Source organism: Homalodisca vitripennis, chromosome 1 (genome assembly GCF_021130785.1).
Source record: "Homalodisca vitripennis isolate AUS2020 chromosome 1, UT_GWSS_2.1, whole genome shotgun sequence".
NCBI classification, from domain to species: Eukaryota; Metazoa; Arthropoda; class Insecta; order Hemiptera; family Cicadellidae; genus Homalodisca; species Homalodisca vitripennis.
This window is the reverse complement of record NC_060207.1, coordinates 60,893,858-60,920,750: the sequence shown is the minus strand read 5'-3', so window position 1 is coordinate 60,920,750 and position 26,893 is coordinate 60,893,858. Positions and strand designations below refer to the sequence as shown.

Sequence of the window (26,893 nt, the reverse complement as noted above, 5' to 3'; positions counted from 1 at the left end):
ATTTCACATTTCACGCGTTTGTGTGGTTAATGTGACATCACTGTAGTCAACATATAAGACGGTGTAGTTAAAGTTTTTTGCAAAATACTATAAATGATCTAATTGTGATTGTAAGTTTGATTAACGGTATATGATAATGAGAATGATTTTAGGTTCTAGATGGCTCCATCATGGCGTCCTCAGGGTTCGGTTCTTTCTCCTACTCTCTTTAATGTCTACGAGTATACTGCTGATACTTATTCACTTGAAAGGAACCTTTCACTTCAGTCTTCTACAATCAGTCCAATTCTTCAAAAACTGAAGTCGCCTGCATCCGTTTCGATACAGGGTAGCTAGCTATAGACTTTAATGTCATATAGCTCAAACACAATGAGCATCTACAGTACTAAGGGGATCAGGCAAAAGACAAGAAGTAAGGTTTTTAAGTTGATACATAACGACAGTTAGCAGGATTAACATAAAGGTCGGACACACAAGTCTTGTGCACGAGTTAAAAGTTAGCCATAAATTAGACGACGTGGTTACTCGTAGATGAGCAATCTGATTGCTGGCGACCAAACTGCCGAATGTGTGGTGTCAAACGACCATCATGAGCAATATCCGAGGCGCGCGCATGCGCACTGCAGTCTCAGAGTAGCTACAATGCGGTTATCGGCTACATTAGGCAAGTGACTTGCTTCTCAATGAGGGGTTCCACTAAAATAAGTGGTGACGAGTATTATTGTCAGATATTCTAAGATAGTTCTTGAAGTCGTCTGTATTTTCCTAATTTAATTTTCTTAAAAACGCAATGTCACTTATTCCTGTTATCAAACCAATATTTTCTACAAAACCTCTTCAGTCTTTTCTTCTTTTTCTATCCACTACTAAACAATGAATTAGTTTCACAACTGTGGCCGTTTCTTCATCGTCCTTGTTTGATGGATAACCAGCAGAATACTAAGCAGAAGATTGCCAAACGAGATATTGCTGGCTCGATTGCTTGCTTGATTTATAGGACAAAAAGACGCCTTTCGACCGGCGATGTGATTGTCGGCAATCAGATTGCTGGTTGACGAACGACAGTGTCACCTAATGTATATGTAGCTTTATAACTTCAGCTCTGTACCTAGTTTATCCTGCTGTTGAATACTGTAAACTCGAGAGTCAGGGTGATAACTAGCACCTTTATGGATACTCCCCTCAATGGTTTCCTGTACACAGTGACATCCTTGGTCAGGAAATATGGGGCGCAATCAGGTATTTGAACAAAGAATTTTTGTACACTATAATAGTCTCACTTTAGAAGATCTTATAACCCTGTTAAGCTCGTTAAGTACTACAAGCCGCATTGTAGTAATTTCTCGATCACACGCTTGCATCTTTTCAATTTATTAATTCAATCTGGATGACAATTTAAGGTTCGTTTGACGGAGAAACCAACATCTTAACAAAAAATCTTTAATTACCTAGTATAATCTGGCAAATTATTTTTATTCAGAATTTCTTACGTAGGTAACAGAGAAAAATATGACCAGTTTCGCATTGTAACATTTATTCAACCATTGTCTGAGTCTAATCTACACGAGTTGCTACTTTATCATCTGCAAAAGAATTCTGAAGTCACAAATATAATTCTGAGAAAAATATTATATATTGTTTTCCAATCAAAGTAGACTCGAAAATGCGTTAGACTGAAGGGTTGCCATTTTGGTTCTACGGCGTGATCAACAATTAATTGCTTTCGTGTAATGTTCTGTCCATCACACAATTGCACAAATTTTGAATAAAACAGGTTTTTTTCGAATATTCTCCATAATTTAGTGATACAAAAAATTAGTAAACACATGTTTCGTGTTTTTTAATGAATTCTTTCATTACCGAACGATGGGAAATGACAGAAAAAACTGTTTTCTTCAAATTCAAATTCAAATGACTTTATTTGTATTAAATATACAAAAGGGCGAATTTAGGGCCATAAGGCCCTGTCTTACAATTAACCCTAATATAATAATATAGAACTTAAGTCAAATAAAACTACTACTGTACATTTAAAATAAAACAAAATTATATAATAAAGGTATCTTTAAGAATTTTGTATAAATACATTCATACAAAAAATTCATACACACATTCACTAGCACCCTATCCGTTCTCCAAAACCTACCCCAACTAACCCGTCGCTGACATCGTTTTCTAGCAATTTAGCTTTCAGTAAGGCTGCAAACCGATTTCGACTCCCTACTGACTTAATATGGTTAGGAAGGGAATTCCAAGCTCGACAAGCAATAACGACAAATGATTTGTTGTAAGTTGAGGTTCGATGGCGGGGAATAAGAAGCATCGATGAGGCCATTCTTGTCTCTCTTGCGCTTGTTTCAGAGATCAATTTGAATTTGTCAGCCAGATATATAGGCTCTCCAGAGTTAAGACTAGAATACACCAAAATAAGAATTTTTAATAATCTTGTATCGGCCAATTTTAGAATGGAATTTTGAATATAGATATGCGTTATATGATTGTCACGTCTTAGATCAAATACAAAACGTAAACAGTAATTTTGGCATCGCTGCAATTTGTTAGCCAGATCCACAGTCATATCATTAATTATAGAGTTACAATATGAAAAATGAGAAAAATCAGTGTTTTTACCAGTAAAAGTTTCACACGTTCTGGCAAGAAGTGCTGCATCCTCTTTAGTGAGTGAACTGAAGCAAACACCTTCTTACAGATGCCCACAACAGCATCACACCATCCAAAGAGTTGTGTTCATAGTTAGACCCAAATTTTTCACTTTGTCACAGTACGGAAGAGAAATGTTGTTTTACAGTAATTTTGGGCATATTATTTGTGTCTATATAGTTTCTTTAGTCGTGAGTGAGAGATGACAATTGTTTGGGTTTTGTTTTCGTTAAGCTTCAGCTCCGTGTTTTCGTTGTCCATTCCACAAGTTTTTGAATGTCAAAGTTTATTGTTGCGTATTGTCATTTGTATATCACGAACCCCACAGTGGGCGTAAATTTGTAAATCGTCAGCGTACATGTGAATATCTAGTGAATGTATACTGTACAAATGTCAGTTACGTAGAGTAAAAATAAAAGAGGTCTCAGTATTGAACCTTGCGGCACACCACCAGTGAGAATCCTGTAGTCAGATACTTTGTCAGCCACACTTACACACTGCCGCCGATTCGAGAGATAAGATTTAATCCAGGTAATACTAACCTCGGAAAATCCTAAAGCACGCGCAGCTTTCTTAACAACAAGCCGAATATAACACAGTCAAATGCCTTGGAGAAATCAAACAATGCCATAATAGTGCACTGACTTCTATCCATCGCTTGGCGAATGTCATCATTAACACTGAGAAGCGCCGTTTCAGTGCTATGATTTGATCGAAATCCTGATTGAAACTTATTCAAAATATTATTTTCTTTTTAGGAATATTGAAATTTGACAGTGCACTATTCTTTCCAAACCCTTTTAGAGAGCAGGGAGAATGCTGATTGGCCTGAAATCTTTTGCTTCAGTGGGAGAAGAAATTTTATTTGTTGGACGGATAAGGGCAGACTTCCAATGTTCAGGAAAAAACTCCAGTGGTTAAAGATTTGTTATATATAACATCACCACAGGAAGCACGGCATAAAGGATCTTTTTCAGCATCTTAATAGATATTTTATCAGTTCCGATGGCATTACTTTTAATCCTGTTTATAGCTCGTAGAGTGTCAACCTGGAGAATATGTTGAAAAGTGAATTTCTCATATGGGAAGATGGGTGGGAGGTTGGTTGTCTAGTTCCTGCAGAAATGATTCAATAACATTTGGATTAGTTGATTGTGATGCAGTAATAAAAAATCATTAAGTTCGTTTAATGGTATATTGCAGTACTTCACTATCCTTCCATCGTCTAAAACAAATTTCAAACAAAGTACGCACAGATTTATTGTGTACACAATGTTTTAAGTTTATCACGGGTATTAAAATTAATGCATATTTTAGAGGAAGAACCTCTAAAGGGTTTAACGAAATGATACAAACGGGTGGTAGACCATAATCAACCAAAAAGAAGTGGGTCGACGGAGCAAGACCGATGACATCTTGCCAACCAGAGTCTAATGAACGAAGCGGTCACTCTAGTGTAGGGCAACGTTCGCCAGAGCACACCCACTGGACAAGTGACAAATTATCACCTCGGAGACTCTTAGCGTTCACTTCCTCAATCATCCTAGGAGTAAACAATTGGTCACTCCTAGCGAAGCGGTCACTCTAGTGTAGGACAACGTTCCCAGAGCACACCCACTGGACAAGTGACAAATTACCACCTCGGAGACTCTTAGCGTTCACTTCCTCAATCATCCTAGGAGTAAACAATTGGTCACTCCTAGCGAAGCGGTCACTCTAGTGTGGGGCAACGTTCGCCAGAGCACACCCACTGGACAAGTGACAAATTACCACCTCGGAGACTCTTAGCGTTCACTTCCTCAATCATCCTAGGAGTAAAAAAATAGGATCAATTTGGTTGATTCCAAACAAAGAAAGAACGCCAACTGAATCTGAAATGTTTTCACCAAAGACAACCGCTTTGTGACAGTATCAAATGCCAGATTAAGTTAATTAATTATATATTAACAATATAAGTGTTATGTGTTATTCATTCTAAATTTTGTTTAAAAGCAAAAATATTTCGGACAACTGTATATTATATTTGATATACAACGAATTTGAGAAAACATTAACTTTTGTTCTGGGATATGGATATACTCTAATGTGTGTTTATTCTGCAAAATTAGATTTTTAATCGAGCGAAAGGATTTTATCTAAACTTAATGAAAAGTATCTCAGAAATTGATTGGCGTTATTATTTACCCCCTAAAAACTTATTTTTAAATGAGAAATTATCAGATAATTTAAAAACTTGGTTTAAGGATATCCATAATAGCATCGAAAAATCGAGGACCAAACAACTTTTAATAAAAAAAAGCAAATAGTGCAAAACCAGGTTTAGTATTAAATAATATATAATGATAAAATAATATAATAATGAAATAATAATTTGAAATATAATACCATTATATTTGATGAAGTTTATTAAAGTCTTAAGATATTAGTTCAAGCATGGTGTTGACTTCTTAAAAAACTCCCAGAACGTAACTCTTTTATCGACCAAGATATACACTTTACAGATTTCTATAAACAAAAAGACAAGGTTTTTAGGCTTCCAAAATTTTTAACCTTCGTAAAAATTATTCTCAGGACGGATGTCGCTAAAACTAGTATCTTGTTCTTTAGTACGAGCTAAGTTCGCAAAATTGTTGTTTGCCTAGCTTGTTAGGTTGAAGTTGTTCCGAACATAGGTCGATGGACCTGGTAACCTTAATCAACCTATCAAACCCATTTCAGATATGAGATTTCTTAAATAAGGCAATTCCATTATGGGTTAATTTGGTTCTTATGGGTAAAAATTAACCCATAAGAACGAGTATAATTTTTCATGTTTAATGTAGCAAGTGTAGTATCTGCAGGCTTATCAGAGACTCCTGAGTCTTGCGTAAAAACCCAAGGGTAGGTTTCACTGTGTAAAACAACCATTTTCAATCATGTTCTACATTTCCAAAGACATAACTTCAGAGGTGCAACTAAAGAACTTATCACACTAAACTGATGTAACACAGTCTAGACGACCTGTAACACTGTAGTAGTGTAGTGTTACGTGTTATCGTTTCCTCGCGGCCCCATGACACGGCCCACCTGTTATCTGGCCTTGCTGTTCTAACCTTAGCCTATTAGTTGTAGTGCTTCACACGTACTCTAGCCTCTACGTCGATACAATATACACACAGATAACGATATCAGACAATGTAAGAGTTCGTTACATCAGAACTTCGTGAACATTATGCCCAAAGATTATACTATAACAGTTCGACACCTAAAGTTGCTTTCATTTCATTTGTGAAAATAACAAACTAAAACCTAATTGTAGTAGATCTTATGTAACCAAAACCTTTTAAAATATGGGTTTGATTAGTTATCTAGCTCGTGGCAATACCCTATTGCTAATACTACTAAAAATTGAAAATTTACAATTTAGTATTGGTTGGTTACATGGTAGGATATTGCATACAAACAGAATACATCCGTATCGAGACTAAACCCGGAATCTGAATTAATAAATGAGATTGTTACAGATTCATAAACTCAATGTTACAGAACTTTGCATGATTAATAATAAATAAACCGATAAATCCAAATATCAAAGGACCCGACAGAACGTAACGCAAGATTTTCGCACAGACGGACGGATTGTCCTTTTCATTCCAAAATCACTGCAGGCCTTTCTTAGATCAAGAGGACCTATTTATCAAAAGTTATTACACGGATGGACAGACAGACGAACTGCTCTTTAACCCTAAAATTAATAAGGCTCTTCCTTGGACCAAGAAGAGGAACCTGTGTAAAACGTTTGTATTCTTTTGTCAAGGCTTACCGCACAGACAGACGGACGGACATGATTTTAAGAAGACCCTACCTGTCGGGTCCTTAATAACTTAAACCCGAATTATACGTCTCTCAGTATTAAACGTTGTAAGTTAAATTTTAAAGACAGATTCACGGATGCATAATACAATTCACAGGCAAACAATGTTGCATTTTCGAGGAGAAAAAGCAACCGAGAGTTTCTCGCAAAGACAATAGAAGGTAATGATTAAATATGGAACTAATTAAAGGCGACGAGAAAATTTCAAGAGCAATTAAACCACAATGCGCATATAGCTGATTCGGTATATAATTTCTCGACGATTCCGCTTGGCTATTAGTAGTGATAAAGTTGGAGGCCATCGAGGTTATAATCCTTCAACCAATGACCCAGTTCGATAACGCTTTGAATTATTAAGAACCTAATGAAAATTAGGTAGTGTTAAATAACATTACTAGTATAGCGTCCACTATAACTTGTATACTACGAGTATTACTATTATCGTCCAGTCAAAATACACTCTTAAATTAGTGGACACTCAAAACAAAGGTTTGTAGCGTGCAGAACATATGATTCTCGTAATCAGTGTATTGCAGACGCGTTGCTGAGACAAATTAATGTCGAATATGTTTAGGTACGTTTTTCATTGATTTTTAATAGGCAATTAATTACACAACGGAAACGTTTTCCTTAAAGGGTGAGTTTATATCGAAGGACTGATTATAAAAAGGCTAAGAAGGAGATGGCTCTCATTAATAAATGTGTTGATTACGAATACTTCCAGTTATTAGCTTGAAACACTATAAAAGACAAAACAATTAACATATTTCAGTGGATCAACCTTTTCCAACTCCATCAAACGCCCAATCGTACTAACATTCAATGGAACTACTAGGGCGTGGAACTATCCATACTGGTTGACTAGCGTTTGACTTAAATTAGATGAGAGATCTAAATCACAGTTAGGATAAACCAGAAGTCTCAAAGCGCTATCTCATGGTAGGCCTAATACTGCGATTTAGAGAAATGACACAGCACTAACTTGTGTCCTAGTTACTATTATCAGTAAGACTTCTATGTTCAGATTGTCTTTGGTCTAAATACACTGGAGTACCTCAACACCTCTGTAACATATAAAATCAAACAAATAGGCACATCCCCTTTCAAATGGGTCCGTAACAAAATCACATCACAGTCCTGATTACTGACCATTCATTCAAATCCGAGCACAGACCCGTCCGTGTTGAGCCCGTCAAATGTCAGTTAGCTTGACACGAATAACACGTTTCATCACTAATAACATTTTCCTAATGTTCCACAGAGAAGAAGAACCACCGTAGATTGCGGCGCGTGGCGAAAATGTATCAAGGCCATAGATAGAGGTGACATCGGTGCTGTTACACGGTAGCGTGCGGGTAACCTTGGGCTCGGGGAACTGTGTCAGTACATCGTCGGTGCCTTTACCATTACATCAACTTGTACCGCGTCAGGCAGACGTGCCCACGTGTCTGGGCTCATCTTCATCGGCACTCCATTGACCCAGTTGGCACAAAAAACGGGGCAAGTCTTTTCCAAACTAAATATATATTATATCATAGTCAAATTTCCTTCCAAAATTTGCGCACATCCACACTCTCAACCACAGTAAGAACACGGAGGAATAGTAGCGAATAAAGAAAAACAAAAGAACAACAAAAATCTTATCAGAAAAACAGCAATACCTTTTGTTTTACAAAGGACATACTACAAAGGACAAACGTGATACTAAATTATATGATTCACTATAACGAGCGTTCTTCACTGAAGAGGCATTCACCATCATTCGGGGATTTGGCAAATTTCTATTCTGCATCCCTGTCTGTAGGATACCTCTAGAACAAATTCAGTTATAAAAATTTGAAACTGTACATGAAACTATATGTCTACATATGTCAGATCGACTTCATGGTTTATGTCTGTCCATAGGATGGCCTCATCTGACCAGGATACTGTCAAGGATACGTCCATACGTCCGTGACCTACAAACAGAGTGGAGTCTTCCTGACATCACTCGGTAATTTTTAGTACGTTTTAGCGGTAATTAGGCGACGGAAATTTTCAGACAATGGGATGAAACAAATCACTTTAAATGCAGAGCAGCCTGTTATCTAGATTAGCGTTCTACTACCTTGTTATTGTCAAGGAACATTCGACTTTACAATACAAGTAGTAAACGTAGTGGGTACTTACACTAGAATTCACGCCCATATTCTTGAGATCGAAGTAATGAGAATGTCAAAGGGTGTACCTTTATTAATACTAAAAAATGTAATATAGTAAAACATGTTTGTTGTTGGAATATACATACAACATAAAAAATAAGTATGATTTTTTTTAATTAAAGCAACTGCCTTGCACGGACGCGACAATTTTCTAAATCCCGTGTTAAAATAAGTTGGGTCAAAGGTAATTGTTAGCTAGGCATATATAAATACGATACGTCAGGTAACTATAGTGTTAGTAATAGGCCTACGTTATTTAACTAATAAAGCTAAAAAGACACAATAGGCCTAATTGATGTTCGGCAGTGCGTACCTGCTATCAGTTAAACAATGTTAAGAGGAAAACTTTACTACAGTGTTGCCCTCCAGTATTATTGTATATGTTTGAAAATAATTTAATTTTCTATTAAAGTTACTAGTAGTTTTTAGAAAGCGCTATTTCTCATGAGCTTCGCCGTCGAGGATGTAGAAGATCATCGTGTGTGGGTAGAAGCTCACATTCCAAATCTTAACGAATCTCATTTTCCCTCTATCTCATTTACCCTACTATAAAATTTAAAATGTTGTAACGTAGCCTACTTATATTTGGTGAAAAATCAGGTGAAATGATTTTTTTTAACAAATGTACTGTGTACCACTATATTTTACTATCTATCGATTCGAGTTAGTGTAGATCGCCATACGCGACCGTATGCACGTGTTTCTATAATTATGTACGTTAACACATTCAATGCAATATCCATCATAAAGTTACGTTATTATGAATCTCTGGTAAGCTACCAAGTGCGAGGTGCATATAATATTGTGAAATATTTAGAAATTTGCACAGATAGAATTATTCATTTCTCTCTTATTGTACAACCCACAATGAATTCTATCGGGATACCTACCTTCTGGTACACCAGAACGCTTGAAGAAGCTAAAATTTAAGCTAAGGGCCTACAGATCAGACTCGAGTTCGGTCTTCACAGCAATTAGAGCAGCTTATCTCAAGGTCACAGAGATATCTGAAGTGGTTCAAGTGGGCAGATCTGGCGACTTGAACAGCATCGATTTTCAGGCCTGACTTTCAAAACTTTTCGTAATGTCCAAAAAGAAAAGTGGTATTCTAATGTATTAATGGAATAGTCTGACTATTCTGGTATGGTTCAAGGAATTGGAATATTCTTCAGTTACCATTAAAGTAAGTCTCCAGAAAAAGTATCTGACTATGACGTTACTGTTATTCCGGAGGAAATTGCGTGCGAAGCTGCGGATAAATGCTAGAATTTAATATCTAGAGAATTTAAATTGTCTACTAATTCCAAAACAATCACAAATGCTATGACAATCTAAACATTCTGACTTTTGATTAATGATCATCAGTATAAATCACAAAATCCCGTACATACACAATAGCATATGTTTCAAAATATTTTTAAAAATTAGCCCTTAGAATGCAGGGGATGATAGATAAATATTGAAATCGTTCAGTACAAAACCCAGATGAATATTCGTTTAAATAAATTTTATTGCGTTTAAAAATATCAACCTGTGATTCAAATAGATTTGCGATTCTCTAACAATAGTAGTTATCATCACCAGAAGGAAAACTGGTTGTTTCGGTACTAAATGTCTTTTACGCACGTGACGAAGCCGAGGTCAGGAAATGCGATTAAGAGCAGAAAAATACTTTTGATCCATAAGGTGAACAATGTGTTTTATAATTTAAAACTTAAATAAAAAAAAATGAAAGTTAAATGTTTAATTTAATTCTCATTACACAATAAATTAACACTGTCATAATGTTGCTTCTGTTTCTTGGAATATGGCGAAGATAGTCCAAAGGCGGTGAAGAATCTGACGCTGGCGGAGAGTTATCATACTATTTCTTTCCTACCAACCCTCTAAAAAGTCCCGAAGAAACTTTTGCTGGCTAGATTCCCGGAATTCCTTGTTTCGCTCCGGGACGACCAGTACGGTTTTAGAAAAGCCTTTCCATCACTCTTCAGCTAACCAGGCTAAATACATACTCAGCTAAGGGACAACATAAACATGGTCCTGGTTACCACGGCGGTGACAGTAGACGTGAGCAAGGCCTTCGATCGTGTGTGTCACGAGGGACTCCTCTTCAGGCTCGCACACAGTCCTCCCTCAGGCGTATATTCCAATTGCTGACGTCATATCTTAAAGACCGTCGTTTCGCTGTGTCAGTGGGACCGACCATCACAACCTTCGTCCCGTCTCTGCCGGTGTACCAGGGATCAGTCATTGGACCGATATTATACCCGTGGGATACCAAAGACATCCTGCTGACTCCCAGAATGGAACTCGCACTTTACGCCGACAATGCGTTATTCTTCATGCGGTTAGCGCACTTCGTCAATCGTGCATATCTATGCAGCAACAACTCAAACTCCTGGCCGTAGCTCAAGAAATGGAGAATAAAGTTGAACACTGCCAAAAATGAACCTTTATGCTTCATTAGGCTAAAGTAAGATCCTGTCCTTCATGAGAATCTTCATCTACAGAGCGAAAAGCTACGGTGCACTACTAAAACCAAATATTTGGGAATAGTGTTGTACCGCGCCCTGACCAACAAACCGGCCGCTATCGTCCGCACCAACCTTGGGAAAGCCTCCCGCAACGGTCTCATCATTCATCCAGTTCTTACCTTCCTGTCTGCCTGGTAACCTACAACTTCTGCCTTAGCCAGGAAAAGATTAGAAGCTTTTCAAAACTCTAAACTGCGTTTCCTGACTGGATTGTTAGAAACGTAGCGATACTTCGTACCATGGGTACCATCGATCCCCGAGTACGGTGCCGCACCACGGAAACTGCAGAGACCTAGAGCGCTGTTGGACGACCCGCCCTAGCAAGTATCACTATTCGAACATAACTGTTCAAACGACTGCTATTCCACCTGATCACACTCTTTATTAAAATCCTCTCCCCAAGAAAATATACAAGAATTTACTCTTCCTCATCTGCGCTGCAGCACAAAAGCTCCCCGTGAGCTAGGAGTGCTATCTGTCCTGCAGCCATTGGGATTATTTTCCAGAAACTACCTAAACATGGGATTAACATCTCCGTCGACCTGTCTGGAGGTTGGAGATTCATGTTAGTTTACATATCAAACACAGCTGTTATTTATTTGTACTGAAACATTCACAATGTAAAGGAAACAGGATTTTTCCGGACGATGGCAAATGGATTTCACAATCCTTCCATCGTCAAAAACAACCTTAAAACATTGACAATGTTTCCAGTATTAACCTAAACTTAAAAAAACTTTTCAGATCGCTGTGAAAAAAATAAAATAGGTTAATGGACTATCTAGTATAAAAAGTTGGTCGGATAATTACTTAAACGTTAACATTTTTGCGTTTTAACGTTAAAGTTTCTTGTATTTGCACTTAACTTATTTATCGTGTAAAATTTAACGAAACTCGTCAGATAATACTTGTAGCACGATTCATAAGTTTTGCATGAAAATAAACATGGCTATAGTTTGTTGTAGTTTTTAGTTTGAAAAGCGTAATGTATAAGACGCGAGGAGTGCCTTCTACTTGTAAAGTAGCGAGGGTCGCTCCCCAAACACACAGTAAAGAACGAACCCGGCGCAACACCTCCAGCCCTGCCGCAGTCGGGGGTCTTCCCCCTCCTCCCCTTCCGTAAGGCTTCTAGACGTCAGCATATTATTTGGCAACAATAACACTTCATATCGATCTTACTGCTAAGTTATTCGCTTAACTATGTTACAATTTCTTGTTGAATGGGACAATTGAGCATTTCAATGCACATACCAGCCATTGTTTTGAAGGATTGTAGTGTTGGTTTATGTAGTTTACTATCTTTCAAGAACTTTGACTTTAGTAAACATTTTCTTACAAATGTCTTTTTCAATACGAAAATATTAAATTAAATATACTCCATATTAATTACGGTTTAGCGTGTTAACAAGGCTTGAGATATCAATTTCAGGAGTTAAATGGAGAATCTACCGCATCTCTTTTGAGTTAATTTATGTTAAAATCAAATTTGTTCAGAGCTAGAAATACTTTTGGAGCGGTATTGCATTACACTCTGAACTATACATGAATATAGAATAAGAATGTTTACATTATTTAAATTGGCCAAAAAAGAATAAAGTAAATTAAAATTTACTAATTTTCCGTTTAGTCTAGTTTGGCCTACGGAGTACAGATTGCACCTGGAAGAAATTATCCATACCAGAGATGACAATAATTTAAGAAGGTGGAAACAAACTGGTCTACAATTGTGTTTGTACTAGCCAACGCATGGTGTATTTATCGTGATTATTTAGAACTGTACAATTTTATATCATAGTACAAGGAAAGAAATATACTGGGCATAGGCGTGCGGCAAGTGAAGCTACCGGTCAGAACACCGGTTTCACCAATGAGGAGTGGGGAGGAAAATCAAAAGACCAAGTGTCGTGCCTCATTATTTCACCACTGTAAATTGTTACAGTGTACTAATATGATGTTTACTTGTAATGAAAGTTCGTTTGAAAATTAATTATCACACATTTTCCGTATTTTGAACATTAAAAAAAAACTACAACTAACAATTTGTCAATTATCCTTCCAGTTAAATTGTCTACAGATCGAGTTATATTAATTATTTTGCTAAATATTATAGTTTAAGAGATAATTACTAAAACAGTTTTGCGTTTTAATGTTCAATTTTTCTTATACAATTTCTTTTGCACTTAACTTATTTATCGTGTACAATTTAACGACGAATCTCGTTAGATAATAGTTGAAACACGGTTCATAAGTTTTCCATAAAAATAAACAGACTATAGTTTGTTGTAGGTTTTGAGTTTGAAAAACGGATAGAAAGTAAATAAAACACGCGCCGAGTTGTCCGACACCCCGCATACTCTGCCCGGCGGTTTTATAAAAATAACGATAACTTGTTGTGTCTTGGGGAATGTAATATTGTAATCAAAATAGTGCATCAATAAAACTACCACCTTTATAGCAAAATTATACATTTGCAATGCATACTTTATTTTGATATACCTTTACAATGCGTATTTACAACGATATGGGCTGTAAACCAAAAGCTTGCACATGATACCCTAAAGGGTGGGTGGAGGGGCTAGGAGTAGATACTGTTAGCCAGACACTTAGTACATTGTAGGAGTCGATGAGAGGCTAAAAGCTTTATATTATTTTCCTCTAAAACCTAACGAGAGTACACAAGTAATGCTAACAATCTGATGAGACCAAATGACAACTAAAGCGGTTGGTCGATATGATGTAATGCGACGTACAGTTACGAGTAGATGCTGTTAGCCAGGCACTTAGTACACTGTAGGAGTCGATGAGAGGCTAACCGCTTTATATTATTTTCCTCTAAAACCCACACGAGAGTACACCACAAGTAATGCTAACAATCTGATGAGACCAAATGACAACTAAAGCGGTTGGTCGATATGATGTAACTCGCGCGGTACATCGTTACGTCGGAGTAGGTACTGTTAGCCAGACACTTAGTACATTGTAGGAGTCGATGAGAGGCTAACCGCTTTATATTATTTTCCTCTAAAACCCACACGAGAGTACACCACAAGTAATGCTAACAATCTGATGAGACCAAATGACAACTAAAGCGGTTGGTCGATATGATGTAACTCGCGCGGTACATCGTTACGTCGGAGTAGGTACTGTTAGCCAGGCACTTAGTACATTGTAGGAGTCGATGAGAGCCTAACCGCTTTATATTATTTTCCTCTAAAACCCACACGTGAGTACACCACAAGTAATGCTAACAATCTGATGAGACCAAATGACAACTAAAGCGGTTGGTCGATATGATGTAACTCGCGCGGTACATCGTTACGTCGGAGTAGGTACTGTTAGCCAGGCACTTAGTACATTGTAGGAGTCGATGAGAGCCTAACCGCTTTATATTATTTTCCTCTAAAACCCACACGAGAGTACACCACAAGTAATGCTAACAATCTGATGAGACCAAATGACAACTAAAGCGGTTGGTCGATATGATGTAACTCGCGCGGTACATCGTTACGTCGGAGTAGGTACTGTTAGCCAGGCACTTAGTACATTGTAGGAGTCGATGAGAGCCTAACCGCTTTATATTATTTTCCTCTAAAACCCACACGAGAGTACACCACAAGTAATGCTAACAATCTGATGAGACCAAATGACAACTAAAGCGGTTGGTCGATATGATGTAACTCGTGCGGTACATCGTTACGTCGGAGTATGTGGGAATGACTCAATGTCACGCCTACTCAACGAAAATGTCTATGCCACAACTTAATGTAGTACAACATTTGTAGTACTCATTCCTGCTGTATTTGATGTAACGTTATTATACTATCCGTATATCACATTAAGTTGTAATTTACGATCACAGACTGAGCGGGGAATATTGCGAACGAGCGGATTCTGATAAGGCGCAAAAAGCGACAGATAATACAGCTTCACTAGTGTTATCAGCGCCTTATCAGTAGAGTTCGGTTTGTTGAACTATGTATTATGGCATACACACGGTTCTCTAATGGTCTATGTTCCACATTGCATAACCTTCTTTAACTGCTGTTACGCCGTCAATGGATGCCTGCCCCAACCTCACCATTCACATGTCACTGTTAGATTAAATACATAATTGTTGATAATAATTTGAATAAATTGTTTAAATCACCTATTTTGATCAAACATTTTAAATAATTTGAAGAGGATTTCTCCAAAGTATTTCTCCAGTGGTCAAAAATTTATAAAATTGTCCAATAATTTTGAATTTAATCTGAGAGGTAATTTTATTTCAAATATGCCATCGTCAGATGTGAATTCAAAAAATGTAAAATTAAAATATATATTTTGTTGAGTTATAATACACTGTATGAAAATGGTGTAATTTTTCGGTTTTTAACATGGAGCAAGAACCGGCTTACGCAGGTGTAAAAAAACCTAGCGTTGCTGGTTCGTATAAAAGTAAACATAAGGTTCTTGTAACGAAAGTTGTGGTCAATTTATTTTCCTATGAACCTTTACTGGATATCAGAAAAATCCTCCAACTCTACTTCTTTTCTTAGCAAGTTACAATAAAGCGATTAACTTTATTGAATGTTAACAAATACCAGATTCAAAAAGGAACATTTTCATGTATCCAAAGTTTTTACCCTCTCCCCTTTGCCAAATTTGGGGGTTAGTAAAGGATTTTAAACATTAATCATATCGAGTGATATCTCATTTCAAACACCTTCCTTAAATAAAACGAAGGGAGTATGTTAGAGTTCTCTAAGTTGACATCATTCAACAAAACGTCCAACTGAGGTTAGAATTTTGCCTTTGTTCAGTCGGCACACATTTTAGATAGACTGATCATAATTGGTTTTTTGGGGGGTCATTGGCTATGTTAAATTATTCTGTGTGAGTTATTACACTTAGAATTGTTATGTTTCCTCTTGCTCCCATTTTCAAAAACGAGGGATAACATTTAAATCAATCAAAAACCAAAACATACCCCCAGGTGATGTTATTGCATACCCTTAGAGAAGATTTGAAAACTCTCAATCTTTCAAAATTTAAGTTGGCGGATTATTGTTACACGAATATAATGTTACTAATAGGCCTATTAGATAAAAAAAAACTATTTTATTGTTCCAAAAGTTCCAAATTTACGTACTAATTTTTATTACAGCTTAGTTCTTTCTAAATATAATTGTGCTCATCTAGGGAAATCTATGGGGATTGTTTACGTGCGAAAAGGAAAGGGAATAGATTAAGTACCTGTAGTAATTTCTATTTTAAAAATTTTTGTTAAATGTTCATTTTATATTTCGTAGCGCTTAATATATATTTTTTAGAATTCCATTTTTAACGCTAAAATATAATTTTCGTTTTTCCATGATGATGATCTAACTTCAACCCTGTACGATACACACATTTCTTAAGTGAATCCATAGACAAAATCTAAATTTGTCTAAATCTAAATGACATTTTTACTAATTTTTGCTAAAAAAGACATATGTAAACAATTATTTCATTATATTTAGAGGAATAGATTATATTGTAAATAAACGTTTGAAGATGATATATTTTATCCTTATTTAAGCGCTAATGGATTTCACCGTCAATGACCAGCAGAAACATTATCAATAAAAATTACTAATAGACTAATCTTTAGCGAAGCCTATCACTCGAGAGGCTGGGGAAATTGCATTTCTGTCTTTCTGTATTTCCACACAATACTTCGCAAACGAAATGACATACAGACTTGAAATTTTGTATCAAGCTTTATTTCCATACGAGCAACTCTAAGATCGACGATTTGGCTGAGCGGTAGCCAATTAATATTTTTATATTGATCTTATGAGTAATCATGATGGCAAAGAGAAAACACAAGAATCACTTGAAGAATAAATGCCATCTGAGTATGTAACATTTTTATTTATATAGTAAAAAAAAAAAAAGAGTGAAAAGTCAAGGTTAAAATTAGGAGACAAAATTTGATTTAAGCGCACTCTTTCGCTGCAGTCCTCCCTAGCTCACTATAACTTTCTTTAATTAAACGTTGCTATGGAACCTAACTTAATGAACAAAAATTTGAATGTACCATGTGCAAGATACCTCGAGAATGTAATCACCTGTTGAATCTGTACCTGCCCGCAGGACATCTTGTGAATTAAATAAGTTAGAGATTACAGATTGTGCATACAACCTCAGCGAAGCCTGTAACGCGACATGTGGTGTCATACTCCTGCCTAGTCATATTGTGAATTAAATAAGTTAGAGATTACAGATTGTGCATACAACCTCAGCGAAGCCTGTAACGCGACATGTGGTGTCATACTCCTGCCTAGTCATATTGTGAATTAAATAAGTTAGAGATTACAGATTGTGCATACAACCTCAGCGAGGCCTGTAACGCGACATGTGGTGTCATACTCCTGCCTAGTCATATTGTGAATTAAATAAGTTAGAGATTACAGATTGTGCATACAACCTCAGCGAGGCCTGTAACGCGACATGTGGTGTCATACTCCTGCCTAGTCATATTGTGAATTAAATAAGTTAGAGATTACAGATTGTGCATACAACCTCAGCGAAGCCTGTAACGCGACATGTGGTGTCATACTCCTGCCTAGTCATATTGTGAATTAAATAAGTTAGAGATTACAGATTGTGCATACAACCTCAGCGAGGCCTGTAACGCGACATGTGGTGCCATACTCCTGCCTAGTCATATTGTGAATTAAATAAGTTAGAGATTACAGATTGTGCATACAACCTCAGCGAGGCCTGTAACGCGACATGTGGTGTCATACTCCTGCCTAGTCATATTGTGAATTAAATAAGTTAGAGATTACAGATTGTGCATACAACCTCAGCGAGGCCTGTAACGCGACATGTGGTGTCATACTCCTGCCTAGTCATATTGTGAATTAAATAAGTTAGAGATTACAGATTGTGCATACAACCTCAGCGAAGCCTGTAACGCGACATGTGGTGTCATACTCCTGCCTAGTCATATTGTGAATTAAATAAGTTAGAGATTACAGATTGTGCATACAACCTCAGCGAGGCCTGTAACGCGACATGTGGTGTCATACTCCTGCCTAGTCATATTGTGAATTAAATAAGTTAGAGATTACAGATTGTGCATACAACCTCAGCGAAGCCTGTAACGCGACATGTGGTGTCATACTCCTGCCTAGTCATATTGTGAATTAAATAAGTTAGATATTACAGATTGTGCATACAACCTCAGCGAAGCCTGTAACGCGACATGTGGTGTCATACTCCTGCCTAGTCATATTGTGAATTAAATAAGTTAGATATTACAGATTGTGCATACAACCTCAGCGAAGCCTGTAACGCGACATGTGGTGTCATACTCCTGCCTAGTCATATTGTGAATTAAATAAGTTAGATATTACAGATTGTGCATACAACCTCAGCGAAGCCTGTAACGCGACATGTGGTGTCATACTCCTGCCTAGTCATATTGTGAATTAAATAAGTTAGAGATTACAGATTGTGCATACAACCTCAGCGAAGCCTGTAACGCGACATGTGGTGTCATACTCCTGCCTAGTCATATTGTGAATTAAATAAGTTAGAGATTACAGATTGTGCATACAACCTCAGCGAAGCCTGTAACGCGACATGTGGTGTCATACTCCTGCCTAGTCATATTGTGAATTAAATAAGTTAGATATTACAGATTGTGCATACAACCTCAGCGAGGCCTGTAACGCGACATGTGGTGTCATACTCCTGCCTAGTCATATTGTGAATTAAATAAGTTAGATATTACAGATTGTGCATACAACCTCAGCGAGGCCTGTAACGCGACATGTGGTGTCATACTCCTGCCTAGTCATATTGTGAATTAAATAAGTTAGAGATTACAGATTGTGCATACAACCTCAGCGAGGCCTGTAACGCGACATGTGGTGTCATACTCCTGCCTAGTCATATTGTGAATTAAATAAGTTAGATATTACAGATTGTGCATACAACCTCAGCGAAGCCTGTAACGCGACATGTGGTGTCATACTCCTGCCTAGTCATATTGTGAATTAAATAAGCAGGTCATATTGTGAATTAAATAAGTTAGAGATTACAGATTGTGCATACAACCTCAGCGAAGCCTGTAACGCGACATGTGGTGTCATACTCCTGCCTAGTCATATTGTGAATTAAATAAGTTAGATATTACAGATTGTGCATACAACCTCAGCGAAGCCTGTAACGCGACATGTGGTGTCATACTCCTGCCTAGTCATATTGTGAATTAAATAAGTTAGAGATTACAGATTGTGCATACAACCTCAGCGAAGCCTGTAACGCGACATGTGGTGTCATACTCCTGCCTAGTCATATTGTGAATTAAATAAGTTAGAGATTACAGATTGTGCATACAACCTCAGCGAAGCCTGTAACGCGACATGTGGTGTCATACTCCTGCCTAGTCATATTGTGAATTAAATAAGTTAGAGATTACAGATTGTGCATACAACCTCAGCGAAGCCTGTAACGCGACATGTGGTGTCATACTCCTGCCTAGTCATATTGTGAATTAAATAAGTTAGAGATTACAGATTGTGCATACAACCTCAGCGAAGCCTGTAACGCGACATGTGGTGTCATACTCCTGCCTAGTCATATTGTGAATTAAATAAGTTAGATATTACAGATTGTGCATACAACCTCAGCGAGGCCTGTAACGCGACATGTGGTGTCATACTCCTGCCTAGTCATATTGTGAATTAAATAAGTTAGAGATTACAGATTGTGCATACAACCTCAGCGAAGCCTGTAACGCGACATGTGGTGTCATACTCCTGCCTAGTCATATTGTGAATTAAATAAGTTAGATATTACAGATTGTGCATACAACCTCAGCGAAGCCTGTAACGCGACATGTGGTGTCATACTCCTGCCTAGTCATATTGTGAATTAAATAAGTTAGAGATTACAGATTGTGCATACAACCTCAGCGAGGCCTGTAACGCGACATGTGGTGTCATACTCCTGCCTAGTCATATTGTGAATTAAATAAGTTAGAGATTACAGATTGTGCATACAACCTCAGCGAAGCCTGTAACGCGACATGTGGTGTCATACTCCTGCCTAGTCATATTGTGAATTAAATAAGTTAGAGATTACAGATTGTGCATACAACCTCAGCGAAGCCTGTAACGCGACATGTGGTGTCATACTCCTGCCTAGTCATATTGTGAATTAAATAAGTTAGAGATTACAGATTGTGCATACAACCTCAGCGAGGCCTGTAACGCGACATGTGGTGTCTTACTCCTGCCTAGTCATGTTGTGAATTAACCGTGATACTGAATTTTTTGTGTTTACATGCTACATTTTTATCTTTCCGTGTGTTCAACAAACATAGGTTGTATGTGCTATTTGAACTCCATTATAACATGAAAGTCCAAATGAAACTAGTTGAGTTAATTTACAGGTTGTTTTTATTATATGTTCCACCCCGGAGGAAGCACTCTTACGCTGAGTATACGAGTATCTGCTGTTGTGATTGAGATTTCACAAAACGCCATAATAATCAAGCTTTATACGCACTATACTAGCTTACGTAAAACTGTTCACGGGTTTACTTGGGACCTTAGTAGGTCAAAATCCATTTAAAATCTTAGCTGTACTAACTAGACTCGTCTTCAGACCGGCTTTTCGGACAATTTTACCGGGGCCCCGCCGCAATAGATTTGAAGGGATCTTATTGAAAGTTCTAATAGTGAGTTTGATTACGATATTTATGTTTGAATGACTATTTAGTAGTAAAAGTACTCGTACTTTTAAATATTCTCCTTGAAGGGGATCCTGGATAGATATTGCTCTTCGTACTTTTATGGATGACAGGTTTCATACATTTATTGAGATTTTGACATATACTATTTTGGATATGGCATTTCTTGTTCAAAATCTCAAACATAAAAGGTGATACAATCCTAAAAATACACGATATTTTGACAATAATTTTTTATATTCGAAACAGCCTTCAGATATTGAACATAAAACACAAAAGATCTAAAATATTCTTAATATATAAGAACATTTACGTGAATTTAAAACATAGAACATATTGTGCATTCGATTGGCATAGTCTTAAAAGAAGATTTAAATGAAAATTTCTTATTCAATACTGAAGCTATCTTGGGATAATTGAAAATCATAACAACAATTGCTGGCACTATAGAACGAAGTGTATAGAAACAGGTTTGGTTCATCTAATAAACCACTAACTAGCCAGCTGAAAAAATAAAATATGTTCATTAATTAATTTATTGGCTGCTAAAAATTAAGATGGAATCAACCATGGCTTGTATTTAACCACTCTTTGCGCCTTCAATTGATGAATAAATATGTGGTCTTGTGGTGAAGTCCCTTAAACAGTCTAGTGCTATATCTTGTGTCATACACACTAATGAAGATTGTTATTAATCTGATTTTGTTTCCCTTGTCGATTTCATAAACCTGCCCATTTAGTTTGCTGCGTTTCCGTCTTTCATGAAACAGGCCATAATCAATCATACGCTACTGTAAAAAAGGGAAATACAGATGTTTGAAATAGTTACAGACCCATTTCTTTACTTTCCACCTTTTCAAAAGTTGTTGGTGGAATTGTTCTAAGTACATAGATCGTTAAACTTCCAAATGAAATAATTGCTTATTCCGTAGAAAAGTAGTTTTTATAAGTAGATTAAATGCTGTGGTTCCTTTAGTGAATGAAATAGTTGAAGCTGTTAACCAAAGAAAGCAAACATCAAGTCTGTTGCCAATCTCAGTAAGTCTTTTGATCTCGTAAAGCAATCAACGTCTTTAACATAAAATAGAGAGATTTAGTATCATGTGCCCCGTATATGAGTGATTTTCTTTGTCCGTCAGGCAGAAAACATAGGTTTAAAATGTTTTTTGCGATCAGCTTGGATATCTGAGAAATCAACATGTTCGAAACTGTTTCGGCTTAACATCTATTGCCTACAGATAACTTTTTAAAGCAAGGGCGAAATATTTCAAGACTTTTATTGAATAAGCATTGTTTTATGCGGTGTCAACAGGAAAACGTAGATTATATTTATATTCTGGCTTATTTTTCTATAAGGAAAACTCTCACTAAACATACAGGTACAGGTAAATAACACACAGAATACAGTATTTAAAAAAAAGATCGTTTTATTCAAGATAAATTATCAATAATCCACAAGTACATGTTGTATGTTACGACGGAGGAATGACAATCTTTTATCAAAATATAATAAATTGTATAAAACACTAAATCATTCCTAGAAAAAGATCACTTTTTGGCCTTTTATCTTTCTAAAACATACTCCATATCAAGTGTTAGCCAGTATTCATTCCTTGCGATCCAGTGATTAAAGCACTATTGAGATTATACCAACTTCACCAGCCTCATAGTTGGAAATTTACGGAGGTTAGGTAGCAGTACGGGATATTTTATTAACCAATATTGTAAGGATGCTGGAAAGGTAACAGAAATGTATTGGTCGAATGACTGAATAACCTCTTTACTTTAGCAGGCGTAAGTTGGCCCATTAGGTCCTTTCTTGCACTTAACTAGCGTCATTAAATAAATATAAAAACAAATTATTTGTAATCAAAACCAATTTATTTCAGGAAATATAACTATACATAGTAACTAACTTACCAAAATAAAAAATATAAGCAATCGTAAATTGTATTGAAGAAGCTACAATTTCTTCAAATGTATATATACAATTTCCTTTTATATATATATATATATATATATATATATATATATATATATATACATATATACACATACACACATATATGATTTATATGTGTTTTATATAAGATATATATATATATATATATATATATATATATATATATATATATATAAAACACAATGATAAAATATTACTCTTGCTCGCTTGCTAATAATTATCAATACTAGTTCTAATAAATTTTGAAAATCACATAATGAATTGACAAGTTATAAAACAATCTTAGAAAAAAATAATTAAAACAAAGGACAAGTGAATAATAACCATAATTACACACTCACGCATTCATTGTTCCTGTCACTAACCAAGGCTAGTCACTCTCGGCCTCACGACCGCGGCAATCCGCTGCCAAATAGATTTCAACTCCCCATACATGTTATGGAAGTTGGAAGAGAATTCCACGAATGACATGCAGTTAAGACAAAATATTTGTTGATTACAGTTTTATGGTAAGGAATTCGCACGTAGACGTACCACTGAGGGTGTTCCTTGCACCTTCTTTAGCAGCAATAGATTCTAAATCGTTCAGAAAGTATCTGGGGAATCTAGTTCTCAAAATTAAAAGTTAATACAAATTTGAAGGCCTCCTAAAGGATCCAACTCTAGCACTCCCAAGTTGTACATAATAAGGTGAGATATTTTCATCTCGAGTTAAATGAAACAAAACTCAATAATTTAGAACCTTCTGTAGTCAATTTCTGAAGGAAACAGTCATTTAATTAACCACTGCAGAACAGTGGAGTAAACTACTGGAAACGAGTAACTTATGAAGAACAAGCTTTATAGTACAAACATCTTTGCATTTTTTTAAATCTATGATATCCTGAATGAAAAACACATTCAGTACATAGAATATATGGGAGGTCAGATGGCCAAACGTTCCAAGACGTTGGACTTTGAATCTGAGTTAGAGATAGCACAAGTTCAAATCCTGTTTTTGTACTGAGTTCAAATCCTGTTTGTGTACTAATATTTCTTGTACATTCTTGAAGTCTTTAGTATTCAAAAGCCGAGAATGCCCAAATATTATGGGTGTTGTGTTATTAAGCATTAATCCGCGCTTTTCAGTTCAAAGCGTTATCTGTTGAATGTCAAAGTTTATGATTTCAATATATACTCTCCCGGGGTTAAGAGAGCGTCAGACTTGGTATTTGAGTAAGCCATCACGAACACAGGTTCAAAATATCTGTAGTTTTTACAATTTTTGACTTCCTGTTTGATAAGATTCTTGTAGATGCCAGTGGCTGATGAAGAAAGTAGGAAATGTAGGCAATGCTGTAACCAGATCCAAATAAAAATGGTTCAAGATAAAAATATTTAGTTTTTATATGAGGTTTAGCTTCCAAGAGTGACATGATTAAGCCTTTTTTTCGTAAATACAAACTGTTATTTATTCTAGTAATATGAAGTAAAAATACTGTTACATTTTTCATATCTCTATCTTCAACCGTATTTCTTTGGACCTAACTATAGATGCCTTTAATTTTTTTTTCAAGTGCCTTCAACTCCTCGTGGAATGATAACAATTTTGTATCTTTTTTCATGTCCTCAGAAAAGACATTATAAAGGGCTGCAACCACGGTTTAAAAATTATTTCAACCGAAAGTCGGTTTCACAAAATTTAAGGGAGCACTCTCTACCGCTAGAGTAAAATAACTTCCACCATAATGAAACAGATGTACATCTGAACACATGTAAGGGCCAATGCTGAGTTCAGATAAAGGGGGCTACAGATAAAAATCCTACCAAGATATTTTTAATTTATTTGCGTATATCATTTAATTAAATGATACTTCTTGGTTTCCAACTTTAAAACCATTCTTATTCTTCAAAAAGAGTTTCAAATCCCCACTTTTCTGCTATATTGCCATAGATAGCTTGTTTTGTAAACCAATACACGTTTTCACATATGTTTTTGACCTAAATGATGAGTAAGACTACTGTTCCACTTTTTAAATTGCAATTTATTTTATTATGCAATATGGAATCCAAACCATAGAGGATTAAGTTGTGTGGTCGATTATAGGCGAGCACAATTTACGACAAACAAAGCAAAATTGGGATAATTAAAAGGAACACTAAGTAAAAACTAACTGGTTTCATGATTGTTCTTTAAACAGTTCAGGAAATTTTAAACTCCTTACGTTATTGCGTTGTGCTTTGATTTCTAATAAAACTTACTATTTGAATCTCAAAATAAAGTACAACAGCTGTAAATCTTATTTAAAAGACAGCACATATTTCATTTTTTAGTAACACTACATCTTTATGAAAGTGTTGAACGTGACAGTTGCCAGCAAACTAAAAATGATGTATGTTTTCACACGAAAATTGGTGAACACTAAAAAACTTAAAATTAGTTAGTAGACACAACAAACGCAACAATAGCTTCTTCACAATTATTACCTCTACCAGTCAACCAATACAATAAAGTTATAATTGTTTGATTTGTATGACTGCGTAACTTAAATTATGTGCAAAGTTTTAAAAATATTAATTTAGATAGTGTATTGAGAATATTGGCCTTACAGGGAAGGGTCTCAAGGGTGCGTTGTCTTTCTTGACTGAATAATCTAGTAAAATCAATTCCACTTCACATAAGTAACATTAATCTAAACGCTCTTCGAAAATACATTAATATTTCAAATAAATAATTTGGATTGCGGTTTTAATAAATTATCACATATACAATCTGGAATTGTCATACTAAATCATAGATGTTCATTGAATGCAAAATTACTGTGTAAAGGTTATAGCCTTCGTCACACTTGTGTCAACCGTGATAACAGTGGTCAATTGTTATGTAATGATTACAGTAAAGTGAGTTTTGGGGGAGACGGATAAGGCTTTTTTAAGGTTATGATCTTATACAAACGTTTATAATCAGATAATAATACAACTGTTACAAATATTTATCAACGGCTTAATACTACAATTTGAAATTTAAACTATTATATCTAGTTTTACGATTAAGTAACTCAACTATTGTTAAACGTGCTGTTAGAAAATTAATGATAACAAATGCGAGTCAAGCGAAAATGCACCTTATCACTCACCAGGCTGTTGTGATAATCCAAACAGAAAACACGGCTAGACACTGACACATATCACTCACACTAAAAAATTTAGAAGTAAAATAACACAGATTTTCTACAGAAAAATTAACTAACACGAAACTAAAACAAGGCAAAAGTTAAATAAATAAGGATAACGAACACGGCCGTCGCCTAGCAGTAGGCTAAGTGACGTCAACATAGTTCCAACAACGTCCACGGCGGCAGCACCGGACAGAGAGCGATCTGTTGACGTTACATAATGTTTGTCATGAAGGTCACGAGCAGTTGGCGATGCTGGTGTGCGTGTACTTATTTGCAACTTGGATTACATCAATTAGTGCGTCAGCTCAACAGGCGCTCCTATTATAAGAGACTGAAGCGCTCCAAGTCATCCACGCGTTGCTCTTAGCTTAATTTTGAGTCGACAAGTTTAGGATGTCTGCTACGAGAAATATTCTGTATTACCAACTTGCAGCCTTCATTTACACAAACTAATTTATTTGGCTTTCCTCAATCCTCCCACTTGGAGATTCAGCGCTTAACCGGTTTCATATCCGGTTTTTCACCAATGTGTGAATATTTGGGAGGGGTCATACATCAAAACTGTAATTGGCTTCTCGTGAGGAAATCCGAACTAGACACTACACTAAAAAGTAAAATCTAAACTTTCTGGTCATTTTACTGAAGAAAATGGAGTATATTTTTGTCAAACTCATTATAATCTGAAATTGTGGCTGGTAAAGTGTGTTGGTAAAGTTTTGAGTTAACATTCTCTGTTTCAAAACTAAAGCATCGTATATTTTTCAAAAATAAATTGAGGAAAGTAACAGACACT

At 36.1% G+C, this 26,893-nt stretch overlaps 1 protein-coding gene across 2 annotated transcripts in view; it reads right to left on the bottom strand.

Moving 5' to 3' along the window:
• Nucleotides 1-26,328, bottom strand: part of LOC124362764 (protein cycle-like) — a 158,082-nt gene extending 131,754 nt beyond the window's left edge. Inside the window, exon 1 of one of the 2 annotated variants that reach the window (XM_046817579.1) lies at nt 26,059-26,328. In XM_046817579.1, the coding sequence (XP_046673535.1) occupies nt 26,059-26,108 (50 nt within the window). In that variant the 5' untranslated portion in view covers nt 26,109-26,328. The remainder of the gene's footprint in view (nt 1-26,058) is intronic. The other variant, XM_046817589.1, reaches the window with a different exon arrangement.
• Nucleotides 26,329-26,893: the final 565 nt, after the last annotated feature.